This window comes from Astatotilapia calliptera, chromosome 14, assembly GCF_900246225.1.
Source record: "Astatotilapia calliptera chromosome 14, fAstCal1.2, whole genome shotgun sequence".
Taxonomy (NCBI): Eukaryota; Metazoa; Chordata; class Actinopteri; order Cichliformes; family Cichlidae; genus Astatotilapia; species Astatotilapia calliptera.
The window spans coordinates 19,303,654-19,330,151 of record NC_039315.1 but is presented as its reverse complement, the minus strand read 5'-3'; the positions used below and the strand labels follow the sequence as shown (position 1 = coordinate 19,330,151).

General features: G+C 42.6%; 2 protein-coding genes across 6 annotated transcripts in view; both read left to right on the top strand.

Annotated features, from left to right (window-relative positions):
* The first annotated feature begins 2,714 nt into the window (after positions 1–2,714).
* On the top strand, positions 2,715–23,628 carry cluha (CLUH binding protein of NUMT mRNA a). 3 transcript variants are annotated; one of them, XM_026191817.1, is made up of 28 exons: positions 2,715–2,878; positions 2,972–3,162; positions 9,442–9,635; positions 9,781–9,952; positions 10,891–11,034; positions 12,169–12,296; positions 12,385–12,539; positions 13,096–13,221; positions 14,529–14,676; positions 14,762–14,854; positions 14,946–15,380; positions 15,466–15,725; positions 15,826–16,250; positions 16,820–16,921; positions 17,127–17,227; positions 17,938–18,090; positions 18,184–18,246; positions 18,340–18,584; positions 18,668–18,752; positions 18,843–18,996; positions 19,099–19,238; positions 19,375–19,455; positions 19,546–19,671; positions 19,764–19,885; positions 19,978–20,071; positions 20,157–20,291; positions 20,396–20,469; positions 21,205–23,628. In XM_026191817.1, exons 2-28 carry the CDS (start codon positions 3,039–3,041, stop codon positions 21,329–21,331), a joined length of 4,206 nt encoding a protein of 1,401 aa, XP_026047602.1. In that variant the 5' UTR covers positions 2,715–2,878; positions 2,972–3,038; the 3' UTR covers positions 21,332–23,628. The 3 variants fall into 3 exon arrangements, with proteins under 3 accessions (XP_026047602.1, XP_026047603.1, XP_026047604.1); XM_026191818.1 differs by having other exon boundaries at positions 2,716–3,162; positions 15,826–16,163; XM_026191819.1 differs by lacking the exons at positions 2,715–2,878; positions 2,972–3,162 and adding an exon at positions 3,185–4,109.
* Positions 23,629–25,795: 2,167 nt separating this feature from the next.
* Positions 25,796–26,498, top strand: part of LOC113035866 (lissencephaly-1 homolog) — a 38,523-nt gene continuing 37,820 nt past the window's right edge. Inside the window, exon 1 of one of the 3 annotated variants that reach the window (XM_026191670.1) lies at positions 25,796–26,028. The gene's annotated coding sequence lies outside the window, so the exon portion shown is untranslated. The other 2 variants (XM_026191673.1, XM_026191671.1) reach the window with 2 other exon arrangements.

Here is a 26,498-nt window from a genome sequence, read left to right as displayed (position 1 = left end):
AGCTGATCAAGCTTAAACGTGCTGCTGTTGTTCAGCCGCTGGTTTCCTCTTTCTGGTGCAAAGTGGGCCAAAAACAAACAAGAGACACGGACTCGCGACAGAAAAGCCGATCAGCTGATCATTAAGCAGTTTCATGATTGAAGTAGCAGCCGGAGAGCGAGAGGCAGTCGCTCGTTAAGCTTAACGCAGGAATGCTTTACAAACATTCAGAGATGGACTTACACACTTGCTTTACTTCTCTCGGGGATAACTTTGTCGGAGATGAAATGCCGGGTTGCTAGCGAAGCTCCACATGCTATCCAGACCACCGACAGGTCCCGAATGCCACAGCCGCTCTATCACGTGATGCATACTGCTCAGACGTACTAACGTTCTGAGGTGAGTTACGGTGTGTTGCAAGTTTTGTGAGGTGCTTTCGTGATATTTAATGGATCGGATTACATTTTTTATTTTTCTCCGATATCCGATCCAGTAATTTAGGTCAGTATCGGACCGATACCGATACGTAATATCGGATCGGTCCATCTCTATGTCAAACTGTTAAAGTTCAGCGAAATCAACCTGAATTCACTTCTGTTTTATTGGTGAAGCACCAACAACAGGTGCCTCATGGCACCTTACTTTCATCAGCATTGACCTTTCAGCAGAAGAGATAAAATCCAATGAGTCCCTTTAATCCAGCACCTGAGGACAGATGGGAGATAAAAAAAAAAACATTTATTTTAACGGAAACAAACCTGGTGGAGAGCGGCTATGTGCCTCGACCAGTTGACTAAGGGTAAAGTGAAAAGAAGGGGATGTAAACAAAAGAAGTATAACATTAAACACTGCGTAGGTTGGAGGGCTTAGAAACGTGTGGTAGGGGAGGCAGATTTACCTTCAGAGAGGTATCTGTCTGGAGAGATTAGAGGAGATGAGAAAGGTGCTCACTCCATCATGGGAGGTCCTCCAGTAGCATGGGGCTATGGTTATGTAATCCAGTTCAAACTACAAGAGTAATTAAAAGGTTTTGAAGTCTAATTTAAAAAGCAGAGAAACACCTGTCTATTCAAACCAAACTGAGCTTGTAACTGCGGTTTAATAACTGACAATTCTTTGCAGAATTGTTATAATTCAGCCACATTGGAGAGTTTTCTAGCTTGAAAAACCTCCAATGCCTGTTTAAAGTTATGGCAAAGCATCTCAAACAGATCTAGCTCCAGACTTAGAGTAGGCCACTTCAAAACCTTCATCATTTTGTTTTAAGCTATTCAGACGTGTACTGGCTGGTGTGTTTCAGATCATTTTCCTGCTAGATAACCCAAGTATGCTTCAGCTTCAGGGCACAAACTGATAGATGGACATTCTCCTTCAGGATTTAGGAGCAGAATTCATGGTTCTATTAATTATGGCAAGTCAATCAGGTGCTGAAGGAGCAAAGCTGACCTAGACCGTCAGACTACTACCACCACGTTTGACTGTTGGTATGGTGCTCTTTTTATGAAATGCTGTGTTAGTTTTACATCAGATTTAATGGACTCAAAGCTTCCAGAAAGTTCTGCTTTTGTCTCATCAGTCCACAGAGTATTTTCCCAAAAGTCTTAGTGATCATCAAGATGTTTTTTGGCAAATGCGAGATTAGCCTTTTTGTTCTTTTTGATCAGCAGTGGTTTTCTCCTTCGAACTCTCCCATGGATGCCATTTTTGCCTCTTTCATATTATTGAATCATGATCTCAGCCCTTAACTGAGGTCTGCAGTTTTTAGATGTTTTTCTGGGTTCTTCTATTACCTCCTGAATCAGTTGTTGGAGTGCTGTTGGAGTAACTTTGGTAGGTTGTCCACTCCTGGGAAGGTACACCATTGTTCCACGTTTATCCATTTGTGGATAATGGCTCTCATCATCAAGTTTGCTGGAATCCCAAAGCCTTAGAAAAGGCTTTGTAATGCCTTTCCAGATTGATTGATGTCAATGACTTTGGTTCTCAGCTGTTGTTTATTTAGATCATGGGATAATATGTTTTGAGACTATTTCGAGTCTTGATTCAACAGTTCTGACAATAATGAGTACAATGACTGGCTACCGACATTGAACTTATTTTTCCACAAAACTTAATCACGGCTAATTTATAATTTTTCTTTTTTGCATCAGGGCAGGAAGGTTTGTACAGCTTTTTAATTTTAACCCTTAAAAATTAAATATTCATTTGAAAACTGCATGTTATATTTACTTAAGCTATCTTTCTCTAATATTGAACTTTGTTTGATGACACATTTAAGTATGAAAAATATGCAAAAATAATGTAATCCACCAGTTTTACCCTCAGCATTCTAGTAGATGCGCCTACGGTATCAATTTGAAAATCTTAGATTACATCCTTCTTGAGTCACAAGATTTTCATAAAAGTTGACGTCTGACAGGTTTACAGCAGAGAGGTCAAACAAAAATTAGGAGAGGGTGAAATATTCGTTTTACAGCACCTAATCCAAATAACTATTAAAATTGTTATTTCAGCTATTGTTCTATTTTCTGACCATTTTGAGGGGATTTTGTGTGAAGGCTTTGCAAAGTACAGCCAATAAAAAATGTGGAAGAATGCCTCAAGATATAAAATGCTATGCACTTCCACATAAGAAGAAACACCGGGTCATTAATGTGATTAGGGTTTTAAATGCTCGTGTTTTCCTCTCTCCATCCATGTGTCCATGTTTTCTTTTAGTGCAAGACAAATGAAAAACTGGTGAGTGCGCAAGAATTGTCGCGTGTGACTTTCCGTAGCGCCACGCGGAGCAGGTGGGGAGGTGCAACGCAAAGGCAAAGAGGTCAAGAGGAGGGGAGGAGAAAACCACGTGTGATCGGCACTATGTACAGCACTGTCCTTCCTCTGTAGGCTTGTTTTTGTAAGCTTGTACCCCTCGTATGTCGCCAGCTAGCTCGTGACAGCCAGAGAAGAAGCTGTAGTTTGCCTTTGTTTATTTGCGTTTCATTTACAGAGACACACAAATATTCGAGCAAAGCTGCTGGGGGATTTCTGTCACAGAAACACACTGACTGCCGACCATGGTGAGCAAGACAGATGACATCCCGGCGTCAGTGCCTAACTGCAATCCGGCAGATCCCGCGGATGGAGCCCAGGATGGTAAAGGAGCAGGAAAGGCACCTCTAAAAGAGTCCTGTGGTTGTGGTAAGTCCGCTGCAGACACCACTGCTCTCATCGTGCATGCAGAATCAACATACATACAGCATGACTGAATGTCTGCTTTACTGAAGCTGTGCAGCATGCACCAAATGTGGTGACTTTCACCTCCATGCTGCGCTGTGTGACTTAAAGGTCCTCAGACCGAGCGTAGTGCTGCTGCTTTACCCCTCCATCTCTGGAAGTTTGAAGGTTCCACCTTGCACCCACCTGCTAACCAACTGTCCGGTGTTAATGCTTTTTTTCACTCGACTGGGACCGCTGCTATATTCACAGCTGGCTCGGACTTCTGCCTGACACTGCAAGCTGCTCAGGCTAACCTAAACACATTGGCCGGTAATGCTAGCATTATCTTTAGCGTGTCCCATTCAGCGTGAAGCTAGTTAGCGCTCCGGTTAGCTAGTTAGCTAACTAGCACACAGGCGCTCCTGTCGCTGTCAAAGCTGTCTCGTGCCTTAAAACCAAACGTGATCACGGGGAGCTATGGTTTTTCGAGTAAAGCACGGGGCGCCTGTGTAGCGCCTGTTTGTTCAGAGCACATAAAGCAGCAGTAGCTGCCGTAGCACAAACTCGCGCTGACGCACATGTTCGGTAACTGAAGGTCACCTTCAGTGGCGCTTCACACTGCTTACACGAACACGGGGGGGGTCGCGCACATGCCTTCATTTTTACTGGGGGTGGTATGTGTATCACACAGCTTGTGTAGCAGACATGTTCGTCGTTACCGAGCTATAAAAAAAAATACGCGTGAGGTGGCTGAATCGCGAGGTGGTCGGTGTTAGTCCTCTAACCGGCCCCATCTTCACCCCCCCCCCGTCCCGATTAGGTCGAGCGTTCCTCCTCGACCGGGAAGCGGAAGCTGGTTATAGCCGATAAGTCATGATGGTGGTGTGCGCACGGTGAGGGGGAAGGTTACTCTAATAATACGCGAGCTGGTGAGTAAAAGCTGTCAGGTGAAGGTTGTTTGGGAGCAGCGGCGGAGTGCTGTGGGTGCAGGCGGGGTTAGATTTAATGCAAGGGCTGTCACCTGGTGAAGTTTGACTCCCACAGCTCTGAAGTTCATTGCAGCCTGCCCGGACCTTGAAATGTCTCATTGCACAGTATCTGATTCCTCCAGCTGTCCGGAGTGAACCTTTGTCGGTTCGATGATGAAGAGCTGTGGTTTTGTGTGTGTGTCACTCATTATAAAATCCCACATGGAACTGCATTTCAGACGTAAACAGTGTATTAAACCATAGTTTTGAGTCATTGGGAGGGATGGGATTAGAAATGAGTTGTGGTTTTTCAGCTTGATGTTAGAGAGGCAAGAAGCTGAGATGATTTTGACATGTGCGGAGGAAGAGGAATGGATGTTAAAGATTGAGCTGCCAGGCATCCTCTCGTGTAATTAAAGCTTTCCTATTTCCAGTCGTTTAGTGTTTATTGGAGCCTGGGTGTCACATGGGCTTCATGAACATAGCAGTACAGCTCCAAGCTTTCTCCCTTCTTGGGGAAGTTGTGTCAGCACATATCTGTACTGTTGGCAGCACGTGTTGCAGAGTAGCATCACAGCTGATGGCACATGGACTTTTAGTCCAGCTGTATTTTAAGCTTGTGATTTTCTTCTTTCCAGTATAACTGTAGCAGTTTCATATGTTTGCAGATGTTCTTGGAAAGCTATATCTGCTTCAGCCCCAGAAATCCAGCATTAACCAAGCAGTGTGACTTCACATGTCAGCACTTGAAGCATTTTTAATTTAAAATTACATTTTACATCCCAAACCACTCATGGACTAATCAAGAATCAATAGCAAATGTAATCACTGGGCAATGGTGATGAGGTTGATGCGTCTCAGTGAGTAGTTGTAACTAGACATACTAACAGCACGTGGCTGAGCAGACAGGTCGAGGTGAGGGTCACTCTGTGGCTTTAAGGAGCTTAATGCTCCTGTGGGTGGAAGAGTGCCCTTGCTAATCCCAGCAATCACTGACACCCTGCCTCGATTGCTCATCTCTCTTGGCATCTTCCACACCTCTGCTGTTTGTCTCGTTGTCTTTGTAGTTTGTGGCTCAGAGTTGAATGGATTTATTTATTTTTTGTCTCTACGGATATGTATATGTATAATTTCATTTAAAAAAAACAGACATTTATTGGAGCTATGGCAGAAATATGTCATTGTTTGCCGGAAGGATTTTGATTTCAGTGATCGTGTTATGGGTTGGACTCATGGATCCTGTTTGTGACTCAAGTTGCCCCCTCTCAAGCCTGCACCACAAAAAAAAGTCTCTAGCATCATTCAGTGCTTTTAGATTTCAGTCTTTGTGCGGCCGTCCACCAGAAGGATGCCACCTTGTGGTCCATCAAACTCGATTACAGAGGGGCCTTGTGTGCTAGGTGGTGTTTTCGGTGTTGACAGGCTGGTTAATGTTGCCATGGTGATGGTGTCAAGGGCTGCGGAGTGGCTAGATGGCTGCTTGGCTGGCTTTATTGTTTATCAGCAGAAGTAGGCTAATGGAGTAAACAAGAGAGTGCAGTTCAGCACTGAGCTTTAAGTTTGAATCATTTTCAGTTTGATCTTCAGTTGTTTGTTAGTATTTGAATGTATCTAATAATTTTTTTTCTTTAAAAAAACAAAAAAAACAAATCAAAATCCTTGATCTTCATTCCTTACCGAGGACTTGGGCGTTGTACCAGTCTGAGCATTTGCTACAGTGCTTAATGGCCGCTCCTATATATGGTTTTTAATCACTGCTTTTAATTATTTGACTCTGATTAGAGCGGTTTGATTGTTCCACTGAAACGTGCCTTTCAATTACTGGTCAAGTTAGCACTGTCTAATTAGATGTGATGATACTTAATGCCAAAAGAGAAATCACAGCATTTATTTTAGGTAAACAGATATGTTTAGAGGTTTATTATAAAGTAACACATCATTACACTGTAAAACTCATATTTTGTCATATATTTCTCCACAAATAGAGCACGAATTTACAGTTTAGCTGATGAAGTAATACTAAAAGAATTAGAAGTGTCTGATTTCAGCCAGTGAATGAGACATTTTATCATACTTGTATTAAATTAAGTAGTCATTCTCAAGGATTTCTGGCAGACTTTCTGATGTACACCCTGAGTGGAAAATTCACCCACTTCATTAGGTACTTCTCCTGCATTTGGGAATCTATGCACTTATAACCAGGTAGTGCATCTCTATTTTCTACACTGAAGTAAAGCAGCATGCAACATTTCCTCTTCACTGTTTTAACATTGCTTCTCCCGCCTCCTTTTGCCTCATTACCTACTTTCTGATGAACTTTAATCCCTCTACTGTAGAGAATAGGTCTGTTTTGCAATGCTTTGTCCACTGGAAAACCTCATCATTAGTCTTATCACTTATAGTGCTTTGTACTGTTGGGTTTCTGCGATGATGAATCTGATATCTACAGACTTAATCTAGCCAATTGCACGCCAACTCCCCTCTTTGTTTCTTATGAATTAATCAAAACGAAATGATCAGAGACAGCCGTTAATGTCTGTAGATCTTCTTTTGGTTAATGAAACATTAGAAAATCTGTAAAGTGCCTCTTATCACAGTCTCTCAGCTTCAGGATCCAGAGATAACCTCTTCAAGTGACTTGTTTTGTATCACTAACCATTCATTACCTGAAGATATTTAATTAAATTTAATTTAAAATGAGGCCGCAAATCAAATTTTAAGAAGCTGGACTTAAGAAGTGCAGTATTGGCCTAATACTTCGTGTTATTTCCTTCCTATCTGGTCTGTAATATTTCAGAAGTTAGTCATCATCATGTCACTTGTGTGAGCCAAAATAGAGCTCAACTCGGAGATGAAATGTTTCTGCATAGATCCCTCATTCTTTCCGACATTGTTGGCCCGCATGCTCACTCGCCCTGAAGCAGTTATGTTTGTTATTCAGAGCGTGGCCTGTTGTTCCTCTCCCATGCGCTTCTTCCACCTCTCCCCCACCGTCTCACTGCGTTCATTCCCCACCCGGGGTCGCGGTCCAGGTCCAGCCCCTCCCCTCCCTCTGGCCCCTTCTCTCCGAGTAACCCTGACATCGCGTTACCCTTGACAGGCAGCAAGGACGCGCTGGCTGGCAGCAGTTGTAGGTCAGTGAGAGAAAACATTTGCCTGATGTCCTTGCAGTGGGCCCCTGTTCCTTTGAATTAATTTAGCTCATTTTTATTCATGTCATTTTCCTCTCACCTTAACTGTTACTCAAGAAAATAATATCCATCCGTCGTCTGTATAATGAGAGGAGCTGTCAGACTTTTCTCAGCTGGCCTATTTTACAGAGAATTTACAGAGAATAATTTTGGTGGCTCTGATTTCTATAAAAAGGTAAAGCAACTGCTGGATTATTTGTCACAGTGCTGGTATAAGCAGATATCCATGTAAGTGACCCATAATTCCCTCTCGTGAATGGTGAAATCCTCCCTCGAGGCCTCCTGGCTGAGTTCCCTGCAGTGTTGCAACGGTGTAGGTTTCAGCAGGTCACTGCTGGAAACCAAGCGTTTTCTTTTCTAGACGAAGCTGGTTACTTATTGTCAAATTTCAGATAAATCATTAGTGACTCAAGTCAGTTATGATTGTCAGCATGGTCTTTTCAGTACTGTTGATGTTTGAATAAAAAGAGAGATCTGAGTGTTGAGAAGATCCCTCACGTTAATCCTCTAGTCTTTGTCGACTTCAGGGAAGCAAAACCACAGCATTGTCATGGTATAGCTGAGCTTTGTTGGCTTTGCTCAACCGTAAATAAATATTTTATAAGGATATCGGTAAGATCATCTGGGCCTGGAGGATTGCCTTCCTTATTTGTGACCTGGCTGCTTATGTGGAAGAAAAGTGAGTTAGTGTTGACATGATGGCTGAGTCACTGATGGCAGCCAAAGAGGTGCATTGTCTAAATTATGCTGTAAACAAATAAATTATAGCATAAACGCAGTGTTACCCAGCAAATGGCCTCGAGGCTTTGACAGGAACGCTCCTGTATGTGGTGCAGTTGACACAATAACTACATAGTGTGGTGGTTAACGCATTCACTTGACAAGTGAAGGGTCACTGTTTTAATTCCAGCTGGAATTCGGATGCGAAGGGCCACAGTGTTGAACCCTTGTGACAAGGTAGGACCCAGCAGTAGCTTTATTATTATTATTATTATTATTATTGATGTGGAAGAAAGGGCAAATACACGTCTTTGTTTCATTTGAATATACTTATCCAGTTTACACAGTTTAGCATCACCAGACAGCTGTAGTACCATATGTCTGTAACTACATATAAATTCCTGTGTCATGCTGTTTGGCAAGGTGAGCTCACTTGGAGAGTGCATAACAATTGTCCCTTTGTCCTTTCAGTGTTAGCAGAATTAGCCTGTAGTGTAGTCTGTGGTGGCATTTTAGCATGTTAGCTTGATTGAGATTGTTACTGGAACAAAACAATAACCAGAAAGGCTAGATTATGTTTTAGTGATTTTTTTTTTCCAGAAGGTTGAGTTATTAAGTCAAACTTCTTCACTTGAAATGTTGACTTATGATGGAAAATATTTTTCCCCCTTTCATTAGTGGAAACAAGACTCTAACAGTTCTGAAACCGAGACAGTGCTTCTGTCCAGCCTCCTCATGACTATTGAAAAGATTGGAACTGGTTTTTATAAGTTCCCAAACAGGAAAAACACAGTTTTCAATTACTCATAAGAAATTCAAAGGAAGAATGTGCTAATACTCAGTGTGCTTACGGCTGCATTTTGTCACCAGTACGCCAAATGTCACTTTTTGGGTTACAACATTTATTTTACAATATTTTCTAATTAAGATCACACTTGTATTAAAGTGGAAAATTCAGAAAGCGATGATCAACTTTTTTTTTGTTCTTTTTTTTGTAAATGGTTTATCCAACTAACAATTGAGTTCAATTCAATTTTTTTTTTTCTATAACAGTAGTTGCTTTGAGGACATTTATATTTTAAGGGGCATAATACAGACACAACACCAACAATCAGGCAAAGCCCTGTGAGCAAGCACTTGGTGACAGTGGGAAAGAAAAACTCCATTTGAACAGGAAGAAACCTCCAGCAGAATCAGCCTCAGGGAGGGGCAGACGCAGGTTGAGGGTGAGAGGAGAACAACAAGTTAATAAATTGTCGTTTCTGACAAAGGGAGTTGGTTGTGTTATTTTAAATAAAGCCTTAAGTAGTTGAATATTTTATTAGTAGATATGTCTTGTGACTTAACATAAAGCTTGATCTATGCACTTTTTTTCATTAAAGGGCACAGTGCAGATACAGCCATGGTAAATGGTGACAGGGCTCATGAGCATACGGAGGAGACGGACTCAAAGCAGGATGGGAATGGCGAGGCAGACGGAGGGGAGGAGTCTAACGAACAGGAAGTGATAGTGATCCAGGACACAGGCTTCACTGTAAAGATCCAGGCTCCGGGGACAGAGCCATTTGACCTGCAGGTGAGGATAAGCTGCAGTTCTTTAAGAAAACTACAGGACTTTCAAGTCATGTCTGTGATGATGTAGTTTGTAACATGAACTAAATGTTGCTGCTCCTCCTCATTTCTGTGTCACTTCATTTCTTTAATTTCTTCCCCAACATCAGGTCTCCCCCCAGGAGATGGTGCAGGAAATCCACCAGGTTTTGATGGACCGTGAGGACACCTGCCACCGCACCTGCTTCTCTCTGCAGCTGGATGGAAATGTGCTGGACAACTTTGCCGAGCTCAAGTCTATCGAGGGTCTGCAGGAGGGATCGGTGCTCAAAGTGGTGGAAGGTAAGATTCTGAAGCACCAGGGCTTGTCGTGCAAAGTTTGGACGGACTTCCTGAGAGCTGTTGTCCATTTACTTAGAAGGGCACTACATTCATGGCTATCTGTTTAAGAGAGAATCATGATGACCAAGCACTTTGGTGACGGTGGGAAGGAAAAACTAACAGGAAGAAACCTCCAGGAGAACCAGGTGGAACTCACAGTATTGGCAGGTGCAGCCTGATCCTGAAACCGTTTTATATACAAATATGTTGGTTGTCATGTTGCGGCATTATACACGTGGGTCTGCTAAGGGTTCGACTTATGTAATGGAAAAGGTGTTTCTAAAATCGGTAATCGCATTCAATTCTAATCATCATATCCATCCATACATACATATTGTCACACTTGTCAGGGGTCCGGCTAAATACAAGACGTTAACATAAAGCTAGCGTTAAATGACCCAGAGTGACGCTCAGGCCAATGTTTGAGTTTTGCAGTTAACAAAAGTAGAGATGAACATGCTCCTATTAGTGTTTAAACTCAGCCTCAAAAGCCAAACTGAAGTATTCCCCGTCAGTGACGCTGTATCTGAGGAATATGTTTCAGAGTGTGTCTGTTACCTATGCTGAAGCAGTGCAAAAATAGTCGACTTGATGATAATGTACAGAACTGGCTGGCAGGAGGCTACTTGTGTGATCTTTGCAGACACAAGTGAAATTCTTCTGTGGGGTGTGTTCTGGGCTGGTATTCCTTAAGTTATTGGAAAAGACACTTGTGCTGATATGAGCGAAAATGCTCTTGTGTTAACCACTTAATTTGGGGGACAAATTGATTTGTTGCTTAAAAACCAAAAAGTTGTGAGTAATGCAAAATTTTGAGTAGCCTCCAGCACTCATAATAGTTCAGTATACATGTTGCTTAGTTGGGTTTTAAACCACACTGTTTGTTTTGTTTCCCTCAGAGCCCTACACGGTGCGTGAAGCTCGAATCCATGTGCGTCACATCAGAGACCTGCTGAAGAGTCTGGACCCTTCTGACGCTTACAACGGAGTAGACTGCAACTCTCTCTCTTTCCTGAGCATCTTCACTGATGGAGATCTTGGAGGTATGACACTAAGGATCAACAGTTTCTTTAAAGACTGTGATTCCTGCTTACAGAGCTGGACCTTGTGTAGTTTAGTTGGATTTTGAGCACATTTGAGACAAACTCTGTTAAATTATTGATAAACCTTGTATTACACTGTTTTGAAGCGTGTGAGCGTAACAAAGAGCACGCGAGCTGAAATGCCCGTTTCTGAGATGGAATAAAATATGGAGACAAAATGAAGTTGAGGGCAGACCAGCAAGTTGGTGCACGGGTTAAAATCACACAAGGCAAACACGTTTACCATGAATATGACCTAAAACTCTTTTCAATCCTATCACCTTGCTGGTTTTCTGTCATTCAGACAAGTTGGGTTTATTTTTCTGGGAGCCTTAATGAAAGAGACACTCTCTTGCGAAGTATTTGCACTGAGAGACAGACATGCGGTTTTCTTCTCTCAGTGATGGATTTTAAAACCTACTTTGCAGTCGGGAGATAAATGAATGACTGTTGTTGGCATTAGGAGGTTTCCCCCCTGCTTCTCAGTGAAATCGCCTTTTAAACTGCTTGTATATTATTCATACGTAAGAGCTGAGGATTAAATTGTTTCAGGGGATTTTTAAGAAGGGAGTAAAATGTTTCCCAGCTCTGGAATTTTCACCATGCACTGCTGCAGCCTTTGCAGTAATCGAACAGCATGCAGCTTAGAAATGAAAAGCAGAAAATCTAAGACTCCCTTCTCAGTCAATGTGTTTGTTCAGACATGTCAAACTTGATCTTAAGTGGGTTGGACGAGTGAAAGTTCCCTTTCTCTCAGTCTAAAGAAGTTTTACTACACATTTAATCTCAAAGATGTGAGGAAAAGGTTAGGGTTTTCTGCATAATGAAGAAATGCTGCTGCAGTAAATGAAAGAAACCTGTCAGCGTGACAGAAAAAGTTCCCGTAGCCGTCCATTGGGATTGAGTCTTTGCCGAGCCGATTCTGAACCCTGAGCCTTATGTTTTACACCCTTGTGTTAAGCGATCAACAGATGGTTTTAAGAGTGACTGAATAAGGTTTATGTGTTCACATTAGTCCTGTGTGTGTGCATGCATGCTGTTTTATTCAATAGAAATCCACCAATTTTCCTTTCTTGCTTCTTCCTTTGCTTATAGAAACTGGAAAGCGGAAGAAAAAGGGCAGCGAGATGGAGCAGATAGACTGCACCCCTCCAGAGCACATCCTGCCCGGCAGTAAAGAGCGCCCCCTTGTGCCCCTCCAGCCACAGAATAAGGACTGGAAGGTGAGGAAGGCATTTAGGGACTTAAACGGGGGAAGTAAGTTTGGCTTTTAAACTTGAGATTCATCCTCTTATTTTACGTGCTCCACAGCCCATGCAGTGCCTGAAGGTCTTGACCATGAGCGGGTGGAACCCTCCACCTGGAAACAGGAAGATGCACGGCGACCTCATGTACCTGTACATTGTGACTGTGGAGGAGCGCCATGTCAGCGTCACTGCCTCAACACGCGGCTTCTACCTCAACCAGTCAGTTGATGTTTGGGCCTGGTGTCTCCTTACAAGCTCTGTGTTCTTACTGCAGCTGACTCTCTGCCGTTAAAGTGCAGTTTAAGCATTTGGCAGCACCGTTTCTGCAGCGTGTATTTATAATTCAAGATGCCATTAGGTGAAGACATTTGGCAGCAGTTAGTCTGCAATTAGGTGATGTAAGAAGCGATGCTGTGAGTCAGCTCATTATAGTTGGCACATTTTCTCCTGTAGTGTTTTTCCTTAAAATAGAACAGGAAATGTTGATGCAGTTTGTTTAGGTGGACAGCCTGGAAACATGTTGCATTGTTAGGATGAAGATTTTTTTTTTTCTTTTTGTATGTTTTCTTTTTTTTTCCCCTTCCAGCTGTTTTCTCAGTCATAAGCTTGCTTTCATGTATTAGTGCTTTGTAGTGTGGCGGGGATATTTAACAGCAAGTTTGTTTCTTTTTCGTATTTTTATATAGATGCTTTTTCTCCATTTAGCAGGCTGCAGATGATGAACTCGGCTATATTAGTGTGAACCATGATGATAATGTGCTTGTGTGCTTTTCAGGTCTACTACCTACACCTTCAACCCCAAACCAGCTAATCCCAGCTTCTTGAGCCACTCTCTAGTTGAGCTGCTGAGCCAGATCAGCCCTGCCTTCAAGAAGAACTTCACCGCCCTGCAAAAGAAAAGGTGAAAACATTTCATTCTTTTACTTACCGTATTTTCCGGACTACAAAGCGCACCCGGATATTAGCCGCACAAGCTAAGATCAGGGAAAAATCCTGTTTTCTACATACATTAGCCGCACCTGACTAAAAGCTGCAGGTGTTTCAATGTTGACTTATCATATGTAAGAGAATATGCACAAAGCGAATTGTCAGGAAAGAGATGGCTGTTTGGAGACACACCCCTTTTATTAATATTTTGAAAATCAAGTTATGGGTACATATTTGCATAACTTTTTAGGTATATGTACAAGTAGCGGTAATTACAAGTACGAAACATGTACTGTGCTTCATAAATGAGTAACAAATGTAGTACATAACAATAACCTACAGCACACCAGAAAAATAGATTCAGACTATCTTCTAGGCTCAGGTGCAGCGACACGGCTTTAACAAGAAGAAAAGTCAGTCATTCACCACCATCTTCCTGCCCACTAAAACCACCAAAGTCCTCTTCTCCAGTGTCGGAAACGAACAGGCTCAGGATGGCTTCATCATTCACTCTCCGCTTCTTTCCTTCGTTGTCACTTTCAAAACCAAAGAAATCCTCGTTGTCAGTGTCAGAGTCGAACACCCTCTGAAGGGCCGTGGCGGTGTCCTCCTCTCCATCATGCAGCAGTCCAGCCCTTCGAAATCCGTTGGTGATCATGGATGTTTTCACACTTTTCCACACTGTCAGATTCCACTGGTGGAGTTGGGCATAACATTGTACGGCACTACGTTGCCTGGCGGACGGACATGTGACCAACATACCACTCTTGAACCCCGATACTATGTGTCTGATCACATACGCTTCCGCCAGGCAACGTAGTGCTGTACAACAGCGGAACAAACAAAACAAATCCTCTTACGATATCACAAAAATCATGGACAATCCATAGAAAAGCCGCACCTGACTAAAAGCCGCAGGGTTCAAAGCTTGTGCAAAAGTAGCGGCTTATAGCCCGACAATTACGGTAATTTGTTGTTCTCACTTGCCTTGATGCTGATTGTGAGCTGTTTTCTTTTTTTCTTTTTTCTTTTTTTTGTCCCCTCCAAAGGAACAAAAGTCATTTTTTTGACCTCTACTTACTTTGCACTTTTGTTCTTTCACATTCGGGGACAGCAGTTGAATATCTTATAACAAATGAGTCTTTGCAAATAAAAGTTGTATATCAAGACTGTGATTTTCATCAGTTATTAGTTTTAGGACCCTCTCACAGCAAGCGAAAAATGATATTTGCAGCTAAATTATGAACCATGGAAATTATGGTTTCTCTTTTACTGCTGCAGAGTCCAGAGACACCCGTTTGAGAGGATAGCCACGCCTTTCCAAGTATACAGCTGGACTGCTCCGCAAGTAGACCATGCAATGGACTGTGTTCGAGCTGAGGACGCATACACCTCCCGCCTGGGTTATGAGGAGCACATCCCTGGACAGGTCAAGGCGCTGAATCCAGCAGCAGATCATCAAGAGGAATGATTTCAAGTTTTTTCCAATATTAATTTTCTTGTTGTGCATCTAGACCAGAGATTGGAACGAAGAGCTGCAGACTACCAGAGAGCTGCCCCGGAAGAACCTGCCTGAGCGGCTGCTAAGGGAGAGGGCTATATTCAAGGTTTAAAGTCTTACTTTCTGCAGCTCTTTAATTAGCCACCTTGTTGCTTATGCTGATGCTAATTTAATGTGAAACCTTTTACTTTCTGCAGGTCCACAGTGACTTTGCGGCAGCTGCCACTCGAGGTGCCATGGCTGTAATTGATGGCAACGTAATGGCCATCAACCCTGGTGAAGAAACTCGGATGCAGATGTTCATCTGGAACAACATCTTTTTCAGTCTGGGCTTCGATGTGCGGGACCACTATCGTGAGCTGGGGGGCGATGCGGCCGCCCACGCAGCACCCACCAATGACTTGAACGGAGTACGAGCTTACAGCGGGGTGGATGTGGAAGGTCTTTACACTCTGGGAACTGTAGTGGTGGACTACAGAGGCTACCGTGTCACTGCCCAGTCCATCATCCCAGGTATCCTGGAGCGTGAGCAGGAGCAGAGCGTCATCTACGGCTCCATTGACTTTGGGAAGACTGTTGTGTCTCACGGCAAATACCTGGAACTGCTGGAAAAGACCAGTAGGCCACTAAAGGTAAGAAGCGTGACTGTGTGACAATAATAAAGCTGACTCGTGTCTACATACAGATACTGTGTATGTTTTGTACGTTAAATTTTAGATCCAGCGGCACAGCGTGCTGAATGAGAAGAATGACACGGTGGAGCTGTGCTCCTCTGTCGAATGCAAAGGCATCATCGGGAATGACGGCAGACACTATATTCTCGACCTCCTTCGCACCTTCCCCCCTGACCTCAACTTCCTGCCTGTGGATGGAGTAGAGCTGTCTCCAGAGTGCCAGCGTCTAGGCTTCCCCCGCCAGCACCGCCATCGCCTGGCCTGTCTACGCCAAGAGCTCATCGAAGCCTTTGTTGAGCACAGGTTTGTGTTGTTGTTGTGCAGCAATAATGAGCTGTTTTCTAGAAACCTGTGCTGATTATATAGAAGTGACTTTGCTACTTTTTCTTGTCTTCCTCTTCAGATATCTCCTGTTCATGAAGATGGCAGCGTTACAGCTGATGCAGCATAAAGCCAACAGGGACTCTATCAAGACTGACACACCCGCCATCACAGAAACCTCAGAAACACTCGCAGAGAGCAAAGCCGACACGACCCAGACAGACACAGCACAGACCAATGCCACAGATTCCTCTAAAGCAACAGACCTCTCCACAGATAGCACTAGCCAGACAGACAATGCTTCCACTGCTGCCTCACAAACAGGAACTGACAGCGAAGAGAACTCCTCGAAGCCCACAACAAACGGGCCTGTAGACCCCACAGCCACCCAGAACGGGGAATGCAAGGGCCCATTGGAGGGTAAGGAGCTTGAGGAAAGTATTCCAGGATTAGCTCAGGCCAAAGAGCTAGCGGAGACCTTAGTTGCCGAAGATGGATCTAGTATTGGTACGTTTAGAAACACCGCCGCGCCCACCCCCCCCAAAAATTGGGGCCAGGACAATACAGAGAGAGCTACTCTGGTGGATAACGGCTTAGAAAAAAGAAATGGATCAATAGAACTCTAAAATTACTGGATCATAGTGTTTTCTTTCCACCTGAGTAGCTGTCCCCGTTCAGTCCTCAGCCTGCAGCAGGGAATAGTGCCCCCCCCCCCCCCCGGATTTGACCCAATAACTCCATAATCGGGTGCTGTGTTGATTAATCCAAAGGTGCTTTGAAATGCAGAAATAACCTTGTGGTGCGTGATTTGTGTAATCTGTGTGAGCCAATCATAGAGCGAGGGTTTGTGGTCCTGATCGAATGGTGGTGGGTGCTCTGCTGAGACCAGGGTGAAATAAACTGGACTGCTGTTGTGTATTGATGTGTGAACAGATAGTTTGAGGTGAAAGAACAGTTCAGATCAGAACTGATCTTTACACATTTTGACATGACCTGTCTGACGTAATCACCTTTAACATTTCTGTATTTTTATTTTTATTTTTTATTTTTTTGTCTTTGGTCCCAAACACAAACAGACCCCAAAAGCCGTGAAGTGGTCCTGAATGCCTGTAAGGCAGTGGGCTCCATCAGCGACACAGCTTTCGATATCCGCTTCAACCCTGATATCTTCTCCCCAGGTAACATGATGATTCCTATTATATGGGTTATTAGAAACAAATAGCTGGGAAGTCAGAAATGATCTTTTCCATGAACATTGTGTGAAGCTTTTAAGTTTTGGAAGTGGAAAACTAGAGTTGTGGAGACACTACCACATTTGATTCCCGATTACTTCAAAAGTGAATACAACAAAAAGCAATGATTGTGTTTGTGGTGTTGAACCAGGAGTACGGTTCCCTGAAGAGAGCGCAGACGACATCCAGAAGCAGAAGCAGCTACTCAAAGACGCAGCTGCCTTCCTGGTTTCCTGTCAGGTCCCAACACTGGTCAGTGACGCTTCTGCTCCCAAACATCCAGCTGAGTTGTCTTGGTGTGTGAAGAGTGTGGATTCAAATAGTTTTTGCCTTTTTATTATAAGGACATCACGATCATGTTAAACTCCCCGATGAAGGCTTGTGTGTGGCTAAGGAAATGAAGGCCCAGGTAGTGTCTAACATGAAATGATTAAAGCATAATGTGTTCTGCTTAAACTATTCACCAACTCTGTTTTTGCTTTTCCGGTGTATAAAACCTTTGCAGCTGGGAGACTCTTATAGAGAGAGTCAAATTTAAGTTTTAATTGTAAACTACTTGGGGGGGAAAAAATTAAATTTCACGACTGCAGGGATCAGATTAGTAGGACCTCCTATATTTAGCTGCCATAGAAGATGTCACCACCTCGCACTACCCCAAAAGACTGCAAAACATCATCAGGACTGCTCTCAGTCCTGGTCATTGTATGAACTGTTACCCTTTGTCTGATGATAATTCAGAGCATGCGTTCAGATATGCTACTTCTGTTTTTGTGGAAATTTAAAGCATATTTATGGTATTTTATTAGTAGTTTTCTGCACTTAACTGTTTTTATATTGGACTTGTGCGCCTAATTTCATTGTTACAATGATAAGTCTGTTCGGTAAATGCTTGCACATCAAATTATCACGTAGGGTTGTCTGTGTCTGAGTTTAAAGCCATGTTTGTGTGTTTTCATAACCAGGTGAAGGACTGTTTGGACCACAGCGCTCTGCCCATGGATGGAGCTTCACTAACGGAGGCTTTGCACCAGAGAGGCATCAATGTTCGCTATTTGGGCACAGTCCTGGAGTTTATGGAGAAGACTCCTGCCAAAGCCCAGCTGGAGCACATCTATGTGAGTCTGATTCCTCAAATCTGACCAATAGAATCAGCACACAGTTTAAATTTAAAAAAATAAATAAAATTCTTCTTGTTTTTTTTTTTTTAGAGAATAGGAATAACTGAGCTGATCACCAGATGTGCAAAACATATATTCAAGACGTACCTCCAGGTTAGTTAAATTTAATGGTGCAACATTTTCTGCTCTCTTTTAAAGACATCAACGAGCTGTTGTTTATTTTCATCTGTGCTTTTTTTCCTGCAGGGTGTAGAGCTGTCTGCACTCTCTGCTGCTGTGAGCCATTTCCTAAACTGCTTCCTGAGCTCCTTCCCAGACGCCGTTGCCCACCTGCCTCCCGATGAACTGGTGTCACGCCGCAAAAACCGCAAACGTCGCAACAGGGTCCCCGGCGGTGGCGACAACACGGCGTGGGCCAGCCTGACACCGAGTGAACTGTGGAAGAACATTGCCTCTGAGGCCCAGAGCTATTATCACTTTACCCTACAGTGGTAAGGACCCCACCTGTTAAACTCAAACAAATGTAGAGACTTTGTATGTATTTCTAAATAAAACCTATTTACTCATTGCACAGTGAAAGTGTCGACCAAGTTGTGGAGAAATTCGGCCTCCAGAAAATCACTCTGCTCAGAGAAATTTCAGTCAAAACTGGCATACAGGTAACTCATTTACAATATAGTGACTGCACCCTCACTTTACCGAATGGTCATCACATCCTTTCTTAGACTTGTGTTTTATTTGACTTTTAGATCCTGATAAAGGAGTATAACTTCGACAGCCGCCATAAGCCTGCCTTCACAGAAGAGGACATCCTGAACATTTTCCCTGTGGTGAAACATGTAAACCCCAAAGCCACAGATGCCTTCCACTTCTTCCAGAGTGGGCAGGCCAAAGTGCAGCAAGGTGACGTTTGCATGCTGTGTAAAAAAAAAAAGTTTTTTCAGAGCATTAACCCTTCTTCCTTTTGTACTAATATATCTAAATTAATCATTATACTGCCCTCAGGTTTCTTGAAGGAAGGATGTGAGCTGATCAACGAGGCTCTTAATCTCTTCAACAACGTGTACGGAGCCATGCACGTAGAGATCTGCTCCTGCCTGCGCCTGCTGGCGCGCCTTAATTACATCCTGGGAGATCACCCTGAGGTAGGCACAGATGTGCAATGCTTCCTTTTTTTTTTTTTTTTTATATATATAAGCTCATGCTGATTTTTTTTTGTGGTGCTGAATGGCTCTTTTTGTTTTGTTTTTTTGTTTGTTTTTTATATTTATTTACCTGCAGGCTCTCAGCAATCAGCAAAAGGCTGTTCTGATGAGTGAAAGAGTCCTTGGCATCGAGCATCCCAACACAATTCAAGAATATGTAAGCTACCAGATGGAGGAGGAACTCATGTTTGTCATGTTGACCATGTTTAATATCCTTCTAAACTTGTTTGTTCCTTTCATTTGTCAGATGCACTTGGCCCTGTACTGCTTTGCCAACAACCAGCTTTCGACTGCCCTGAAGCTTCTGTACCGCGCTCGTTACCTCATGTTGTTGATTTGTGGGGAGGACCACCCTGAGATGGCTCTGCTGGACGTGAGTGCAGACTTCGCCTGCTGGCTTTAACGTTATTTCTCATAAGGTGGGGAAAAAGCAAAATTATTGAACTTTGTTCCTGACTTCCTCAGAGTAACATCGGGCTGGTGCTGCATGGAGTCATGGAGTACGATTTATCTCTGAGATTCCTGGAGAACGCTTTGACCATCAACACAAAGTACCATGGACCTCGGTCCCTCAAAGTAGCCCTCAGGTGGGTAGATTGATTTATTCATTCATATGCATTAGAATAAAAGTAGTAATGGCATGATGGTTTGTATTATAACTGCCTTATTGTTTTTCCAGTCATCATTTGGTTGCAAGAGTTTATGAGAGCAAGGCTGAGTTCCGCTCTGCACTGCAGCACGAGAAGGAGGGTTACACCATTTATAAGAACCAGGTATGCTCCACAGCAGTTCATACACTTTAACTTTACCAGTTGTGATGAAGCAGTTTTTTTTCTAATGTTTTTTTCCTCCTGTCAGATGGGCGAGGCCCATGAGAAGACCAAGGAGAGTTCTGAGTATCTGAAGTATCTCACGCAGCAGGCTGTAGCTCTGCAGAGAACCATGAATGAGATCTACAAAAATGGCTCTAACGCCAGCATTATGCCCCTTAAGGTAAATGTTCCAAGTCATTTTGTTTTTTTGTGCTTCCAGCTGATTATGTCCAAATGTTCAGTGCTGATGGCTTTTTTTCGTTCCCCCCCCCTCTGATTTTCTAGTTCACTGCACCCAGCATGGCCACCATCCTGGACCAGCTCAACATCATCAATGGCATCATCTTTATACCTCTCAGGTAGACGCATAAAGGAGCATTACTGCTCTTTGTTGCTTGTATATGGGTTGGTAATCTCACAACATGCAGGAAGTCAGTGGCTTCCTCACACATTAAACTGTGGAACTGAATAAATGGGGAAATTATTTGGTTATTAGCGTAACCCTGGTTCTCCGAGAGTGTTAAGATTGCATTTCCAATCTTTGCTTTAGTTAGGATTTTATAGAAATTTCACTCTTTTGGGTCACTATACTCACTTCCTATATTTGAATTAATCCTTCCCAGAAAATGGCCATTAGAGTACTGTGCAAAAGTCTTGAGCTACCCCTGATTGCTTTGTATTTTGCTTCCAGGGTGTCACACTTTCTAGTATTATTTTTAAAGTAGTCTTGAGCCATAGTTCTCCAATTTTTCCACAAATGCTTTGACTTAGGATAATAAAGTGTTAAACTACACAGGCTGTGTGGATGTATGTGTGCCTATACAACCATAAATCCTGCAGACAGAAATCTGTGTGCCTGTTCTGATATTGGACCACATCCTTTCTAGTAAATAATGACTTATAATTTAATTTCGTTCCACCTCATGTAAACATGTGATGCAAATGACAATAAAGCTCCTTGAATCCTTGAGATGAAGGTGTGGTTAGTGTGTAGCTCTGGGAGCATGTCTGTGACATGAATGGGGATAATTATAGGCTCAGGATTTCTTCTATCTTAGGGAGTTGTGTGTTGATTTTTCTTCTCTTTTTTTCAGCCCAAAGGATCTGGAGAACCTGAAGGCAGAGGTGCAGAGGCGGCAGCAGCTGCAGGAGCTGGGAAAGAGCGAGGAGCCTGCTGAGGACCGCTCACTGGAATTGGAAGACAAAATTCCCATCGATTAATATTGAGTAGTGGCCAACACAGCTATTTTCTGCTATGGGAGAGAAAGACGGGCTGTGATGGATGAGTCACAAAGCCTGTGGACCCGAAAGCCGAGCAGTCTAAATCAACATAAATAAATGAGAAAAATATAAATAAATAAAAAAGAGGGAGGGGAGGGGTCAGGGTAGTCCAGACACAGACTGATGAACTGTAGGAGAAAGGAATACTGAGCAGGAATTTCCTACAAAGTAGGGATAGAGGGGAGGAGAAAGTACAAACCATGTAAAACCACAGTACCGTGCAATCTGAAAATCCCGAGAACCTGGTGATGAAGCCCTAGAGCGTGTTGGCTGTGTTAGAATTACGATGAATATGAAACGAGGGTTTCAGCCGGGGGCGGGAGACCAAGAATGACCATGACATTTTATACCAGAGCCTTATCCACTCTACCATAATCCCCCCCACACACAAGCCATTCTTCTTCTCAGCTCAAACTTTCCACAGCACTGTTGGCCCAGGACCATATTCTGCCCCCGTCATTGCCTAAAGAGCCTCGAAGATCCTCGGGCAAGTAGCCACCGGCTCGTGGTGGATCCTACCCTGTCCTTGAACTCAGGGGTACTTTCTATTGTGCACTAAGACCAGAAAAGACCAGTTACTAAATTTGCCATTTTTCAAGTGGGGCTTCTGAATGTAAACTTCCCTTGTTAGTGGCTCATTGAGCCGCCTTGCAGCGAGCACCCATCATTCACACGTGTCCTCAATAATGAACTAATTTGATCTGTCATTTGTACTTGAGACATCCCGGGAGGGTGCATGCTGTATCCTCTGGTTCCCGTTTCTCCAGCGCAGTCACAAATTAGCGAGCTCACAACTAATCATTTAGGTTGATTTTATTTTTATTTTTTTAATTTCTTTTTATGGATTATTTTTGTAAAAGTGCACAGGGGGGGGGGTAAGAAGGAATTTTATTGCCTGTTCATCATCAGTTAATTTAAAGCCATGTCTGTTTTATAGAAAATGTATAGAAATGGAAAAACGATGTATAAATCTCTATTAGACAAGTACTTGATTGATGTGTATGGGAAACACAGATTTGAACAAAAAGAAAACGTCCACCTTAAGCAGTAGATTTATCTCTATATATATATATATGAGTTAGCTGTGTTCAAATATCTATTTTTGCACAGTGAAAGAATATGTGCATGTGTGTTTGTGTGTTTGACAGTGTGCGTCTTTGTGTAGTCTGACATCAAATCTGTTGGCCGGGGCTTTCCTCGCATAGTTTGAATAGAGGCTGAGAAAACATTGGCTTTCCAAATCTTTAATAATTCTGCACACGGTAAACTGGGTTCTTTTCTGGGCCCCAAAAATCCGCTGATATACTGAAATTGGTACTGAAATTAACCGCATCGCTTCTCGACATCGGCAGTGATGACAGACTTATCGTTGCTGGTTGTTTATTTTTTATTTTTCTTCTCGTTATGTGATTTTGTTATTTTCTTCATGTGTAACGGAGCCGAATCCCAGACAGGAGCGAGCAGTAAGCAGTTTTAGTTAACTTTCTTGTGCTGTGTGTCGACAGGTACACGGCGTCACCAAAATTAGGAGAGGGGGGCGTGGGGGGGGGAAAGGAAGGGCTGCCTCAGTGATGTACCAAAAAAGACTGATAAAGGCTTGTTTTTGCTGTAAACTTAATGTTTTCCCTCTCATGGAAAGATGTGAGTGATTAAAGCAATAGAGCGATGATGCTTTTTTTTTTTTAAAAACATTTTTACTTGTTGGAAGTTTGCCTTCTTACTGTACTGGAAGAATGATGTATACAAAACGATGAAAGATGAGTTCTTCACACCAGGAGATGAGGTCACTACAGTGATTTCCAGATTGCTCCTGAACCAACAACAGCTGAGCATGTGCCTGTTCTCTATCCTGAATGGAAACCAGCAGGATGATGGCTTTAAAAAACAAAACAAAAGCTGACATAAGCCTTGTGATTATGTCTTCTGGTTTTCTTGTATTATTATTTTCTTCCCCACCTACTCTCCAAGTGGCATTCAGCAGTAATACAGACAGTGTCCATAAGGTGGCACTCTAACATTCTTCTGTATGTGAAGGACAAACGTTTGACCTACATGACAGGAAATGTCACGGTGCAAGTTCAGATATACACATGCTGTATTTGATTTAGAAAAGTATGCTCATGGACTTTAGAAACATACATCTCTTCTAGCATAGCCAGATGTACTGGAAATGCATTAAACTGCATTACTGTAAACGTTACATGAGATTCTGATTAATTTTAAAATACCAATAAGTTTTTACATTTAGCAAGGATGTGACAACTTTAATTTTTTAGCACATTTGTAGTTCTACCTGCTGTTAAACGTGTTGTAAAATGTTTGCAGCAGAACATTTAATGATCTGACGCTACGATAGTTTATGAAACTCCCTGAGAGACAGGAAAATGTCTACAGAGATGCTCTGCTGCCCTTTCAACACTTAGCTTTTTGCTTTAGTTGGAGACATCAGTCTGACTCTGCTGTAGGTTCTTTCCTGAATGCTGTAGATGTTTATTTGAGGTTATCTCCAGAAGAGGGGGGGCAAAGTGTAATAATATAAAACTATGAAGTGTATTCATTCACACATATTTTGCAGAACTTTGCATTTTTTGTTTTACATTCAAATTGCAAAGCAGGTCATGAAGAATGAATGTTTACTTAAAGGACAAATACTCAAAGATTAAACACTGAACTTGCTCATATGGGCTCTGTGCAAAGTAGCTTTTTAAAGTTAAAAAGAGCTCATACTATCTTATAAAAAAAATAAGAGTGCTGTGAAAAGAAGAAAAAGGCAAATATCTATCCTAAAATATGCATTTCACTGCTCCTGGTCATACTGCAATACTGTCTTTGTGTGGCTGTTTGAGGGTTTTGTGTTCTCTCGCTGATGAAATCTCTTCTCCACAAAGACTTCTTAAGCCTAGTGTTTGAGTCTGCTTCCCCTGATGGTGTGTGGTATTTGTGTGTGTTGCTCTTTACAAAATCTAATTATTTTTTGGTCTGAGTATGCTTTTATATTAAAAATGGATTAAAATAAAACTAGTGAAAGATCTGTTCGGATTTTTTATCAACTTTTTTATATGTTTTTAATTTGTTTTATAACAAGTAGCCAGTGCAGATGTGAAAAAGTTTTCAAGGACTCGACGCAGTCCCATGGAAACACTAAGTACACCTAATGTATACATAGCTCTTTAGTGTGCTCACCCCAGTATTTCAATTAGGTTGAGGTCTGGACTTTGACTAGATCATTGCAACACCTTGATTCTTTTCTCTTGTTGCATGACACCAAGTGACGCTTCAGCTGTCATACAGATGGCCTCGCATTTGACTCTACAGACTACTTAGGTATTCAGAGAACTTCACGGCCAATTCAGTGACTGCAAGGTGCCCAGGTCCTGTAGCTCTGAAAAAAGCCCAAGTCATCAAACCACCACCGGCATGCTTGTTGAACTCATATGAGATGTTTGTGCTAAGTTGTGCTTGTCTTGTCTGTCCAAAGGACGTTCCCAAAGTTTTGTGGGTGTTCAGATGCAGCTTTGCAAAACTAAGGCATGTTGCCATCGTCTTTTTTAGAAAGAAGTCTTTCTTCTGGCAGCACAACACACACTTGTTCAGTCGTTTCTTAATTATGCACGAACTGCATTAACTTTCACATTTAACTTGCGAACTGTAGAATTTAGGCCCATAGAGTCTGAGCTGTAGCTCTTGGGTTCTTGATTTTTCTTTGAAGGCTCTAAGGTCTAACCTTGGAGTGAGTTTGCTGGGACCTCCACTACTGAGAAGATTTTGGCATTGTGTTAAAACACTACCAATACTTATGCCTTTATAGAGATGCTCAGTTAATCAAGTGCATTTGATTAGCAGCATCTGGCAGTGGCTACTTACTCCCGTTCATACGAAAGGAATACTCAATACTTAGCTTTGACAGAACTGCATGTATGGTCCTGTGGGGAAAAACCCTTTGTTGACTGTGTATCTGAGGAACATCAGTATCAGCTCTTGATCGGTATCGGTCTATTTGTAAATAACTGACAGACATGTGTCTCAGCTGGTACAAAAGAGGAACTAGTAACAACACCAAAAAGAAAAAAAATCAAATTTCAGCAGCTGCTGTCAGTCAAAGCAAAGGTTTTAAACATGGAACATATTTTCATACTCAGCAAGTTTTATAAGTAAAAAGATTATTTATAAAGCTTACTAAGATGGGGGGGGAGGGGGTAATAAAAAAGGAATTTACCTGAGAAATATCCTAGAATTGGCGTGTAAAGTACAAAAAATAATTAAATCACTAAATAAAAAAGTGCCCTTCTGTGAGTTTATTAAGTCTCTAAATCACTCATGACATTTAGGACAATTTCCTCTATTTAAAACATACTAATGAGAAGCCGCAATCTAAGAGTTAACAGGCAAATAAAATAACGACCAAGGGCGCGCGCGCTCCTGTGATGGCGTGAACGCGAATTCCAAGCGCGTACCCGGCCGAAGTCGAATGCGGTAGTGTACGAAAAAAAACAAGCGAGCGGAGCCGACAGGAGACAAGACGGCCACAGTTTACCTCCACATCATAAGACCAGGTTTTGGGAGCGGAAATTTCACGCCCTGCCGGGTCGTGTTGCCGTCGGAGACGTCTGAGGATACTCACGGCCAGTAACAATAGGGTAAGTCTGAGCAGTTTTCATTTATGAAGCCGGCGACGGTCGAAGGAATCCGTCGTTAGGTGGGGAAAATGACGATGTGGCTGCAGTCCGTGCACCTCCTTTCTGTGCCTCAAAATGGCGGATAGGCCGCTCTGGACTGGAGCAGCAGGTACCCTGTCAGTGGGAGTTTGTCCTTGTGTGCCGACAAACAGCACTTGAACACTGGCTGTCATTTAAGCCGTTATTATTTGCTGTTTTGGTTAAATGTACATACTTGAGCTGGAATACAAAGTGCGGTTTTGATTGAAGTTAAACGAGCGAGCTAACTTTCTGGAGCTAACTTGGCTAACATTAACTTTAGCTGAAGATAACCTGGAATAAGATAACGATAACGACTGGCGTTGTGGTCAGGTAAGCCGAAGTAGAGTAAGTTTGGAGAAGGTTTCAGTGATAAGGTATATCAGTGCCAATTGTGCTGCTTATGGAGTCCA

Excerpts from the sequence above, each read along its gene's own strand:
- cluha (XM_026191817.1), top strand. The coding sequence starts at position 3,039 with ATGGTGAGCAAGACAGATGACATCCCGGCGTCAGTGCCTAACTGCAAT. Across the intron at positions 17,228-17,937 it reads CCTGTCAGGTCCCAACACTG|GTGAAGGACTGTTTGGACCA; the intron begins GTCAGTGACGCT and ends TTTCATAACCAG. Across the intron at positions 19,672-19,763 it reads CTGAGATGGCTCTGCTGGAC|AGTAACATCGGGCTGGTGCT; the intron begins GTGAGTGCAGAC and ends TGACTTCCTCAG.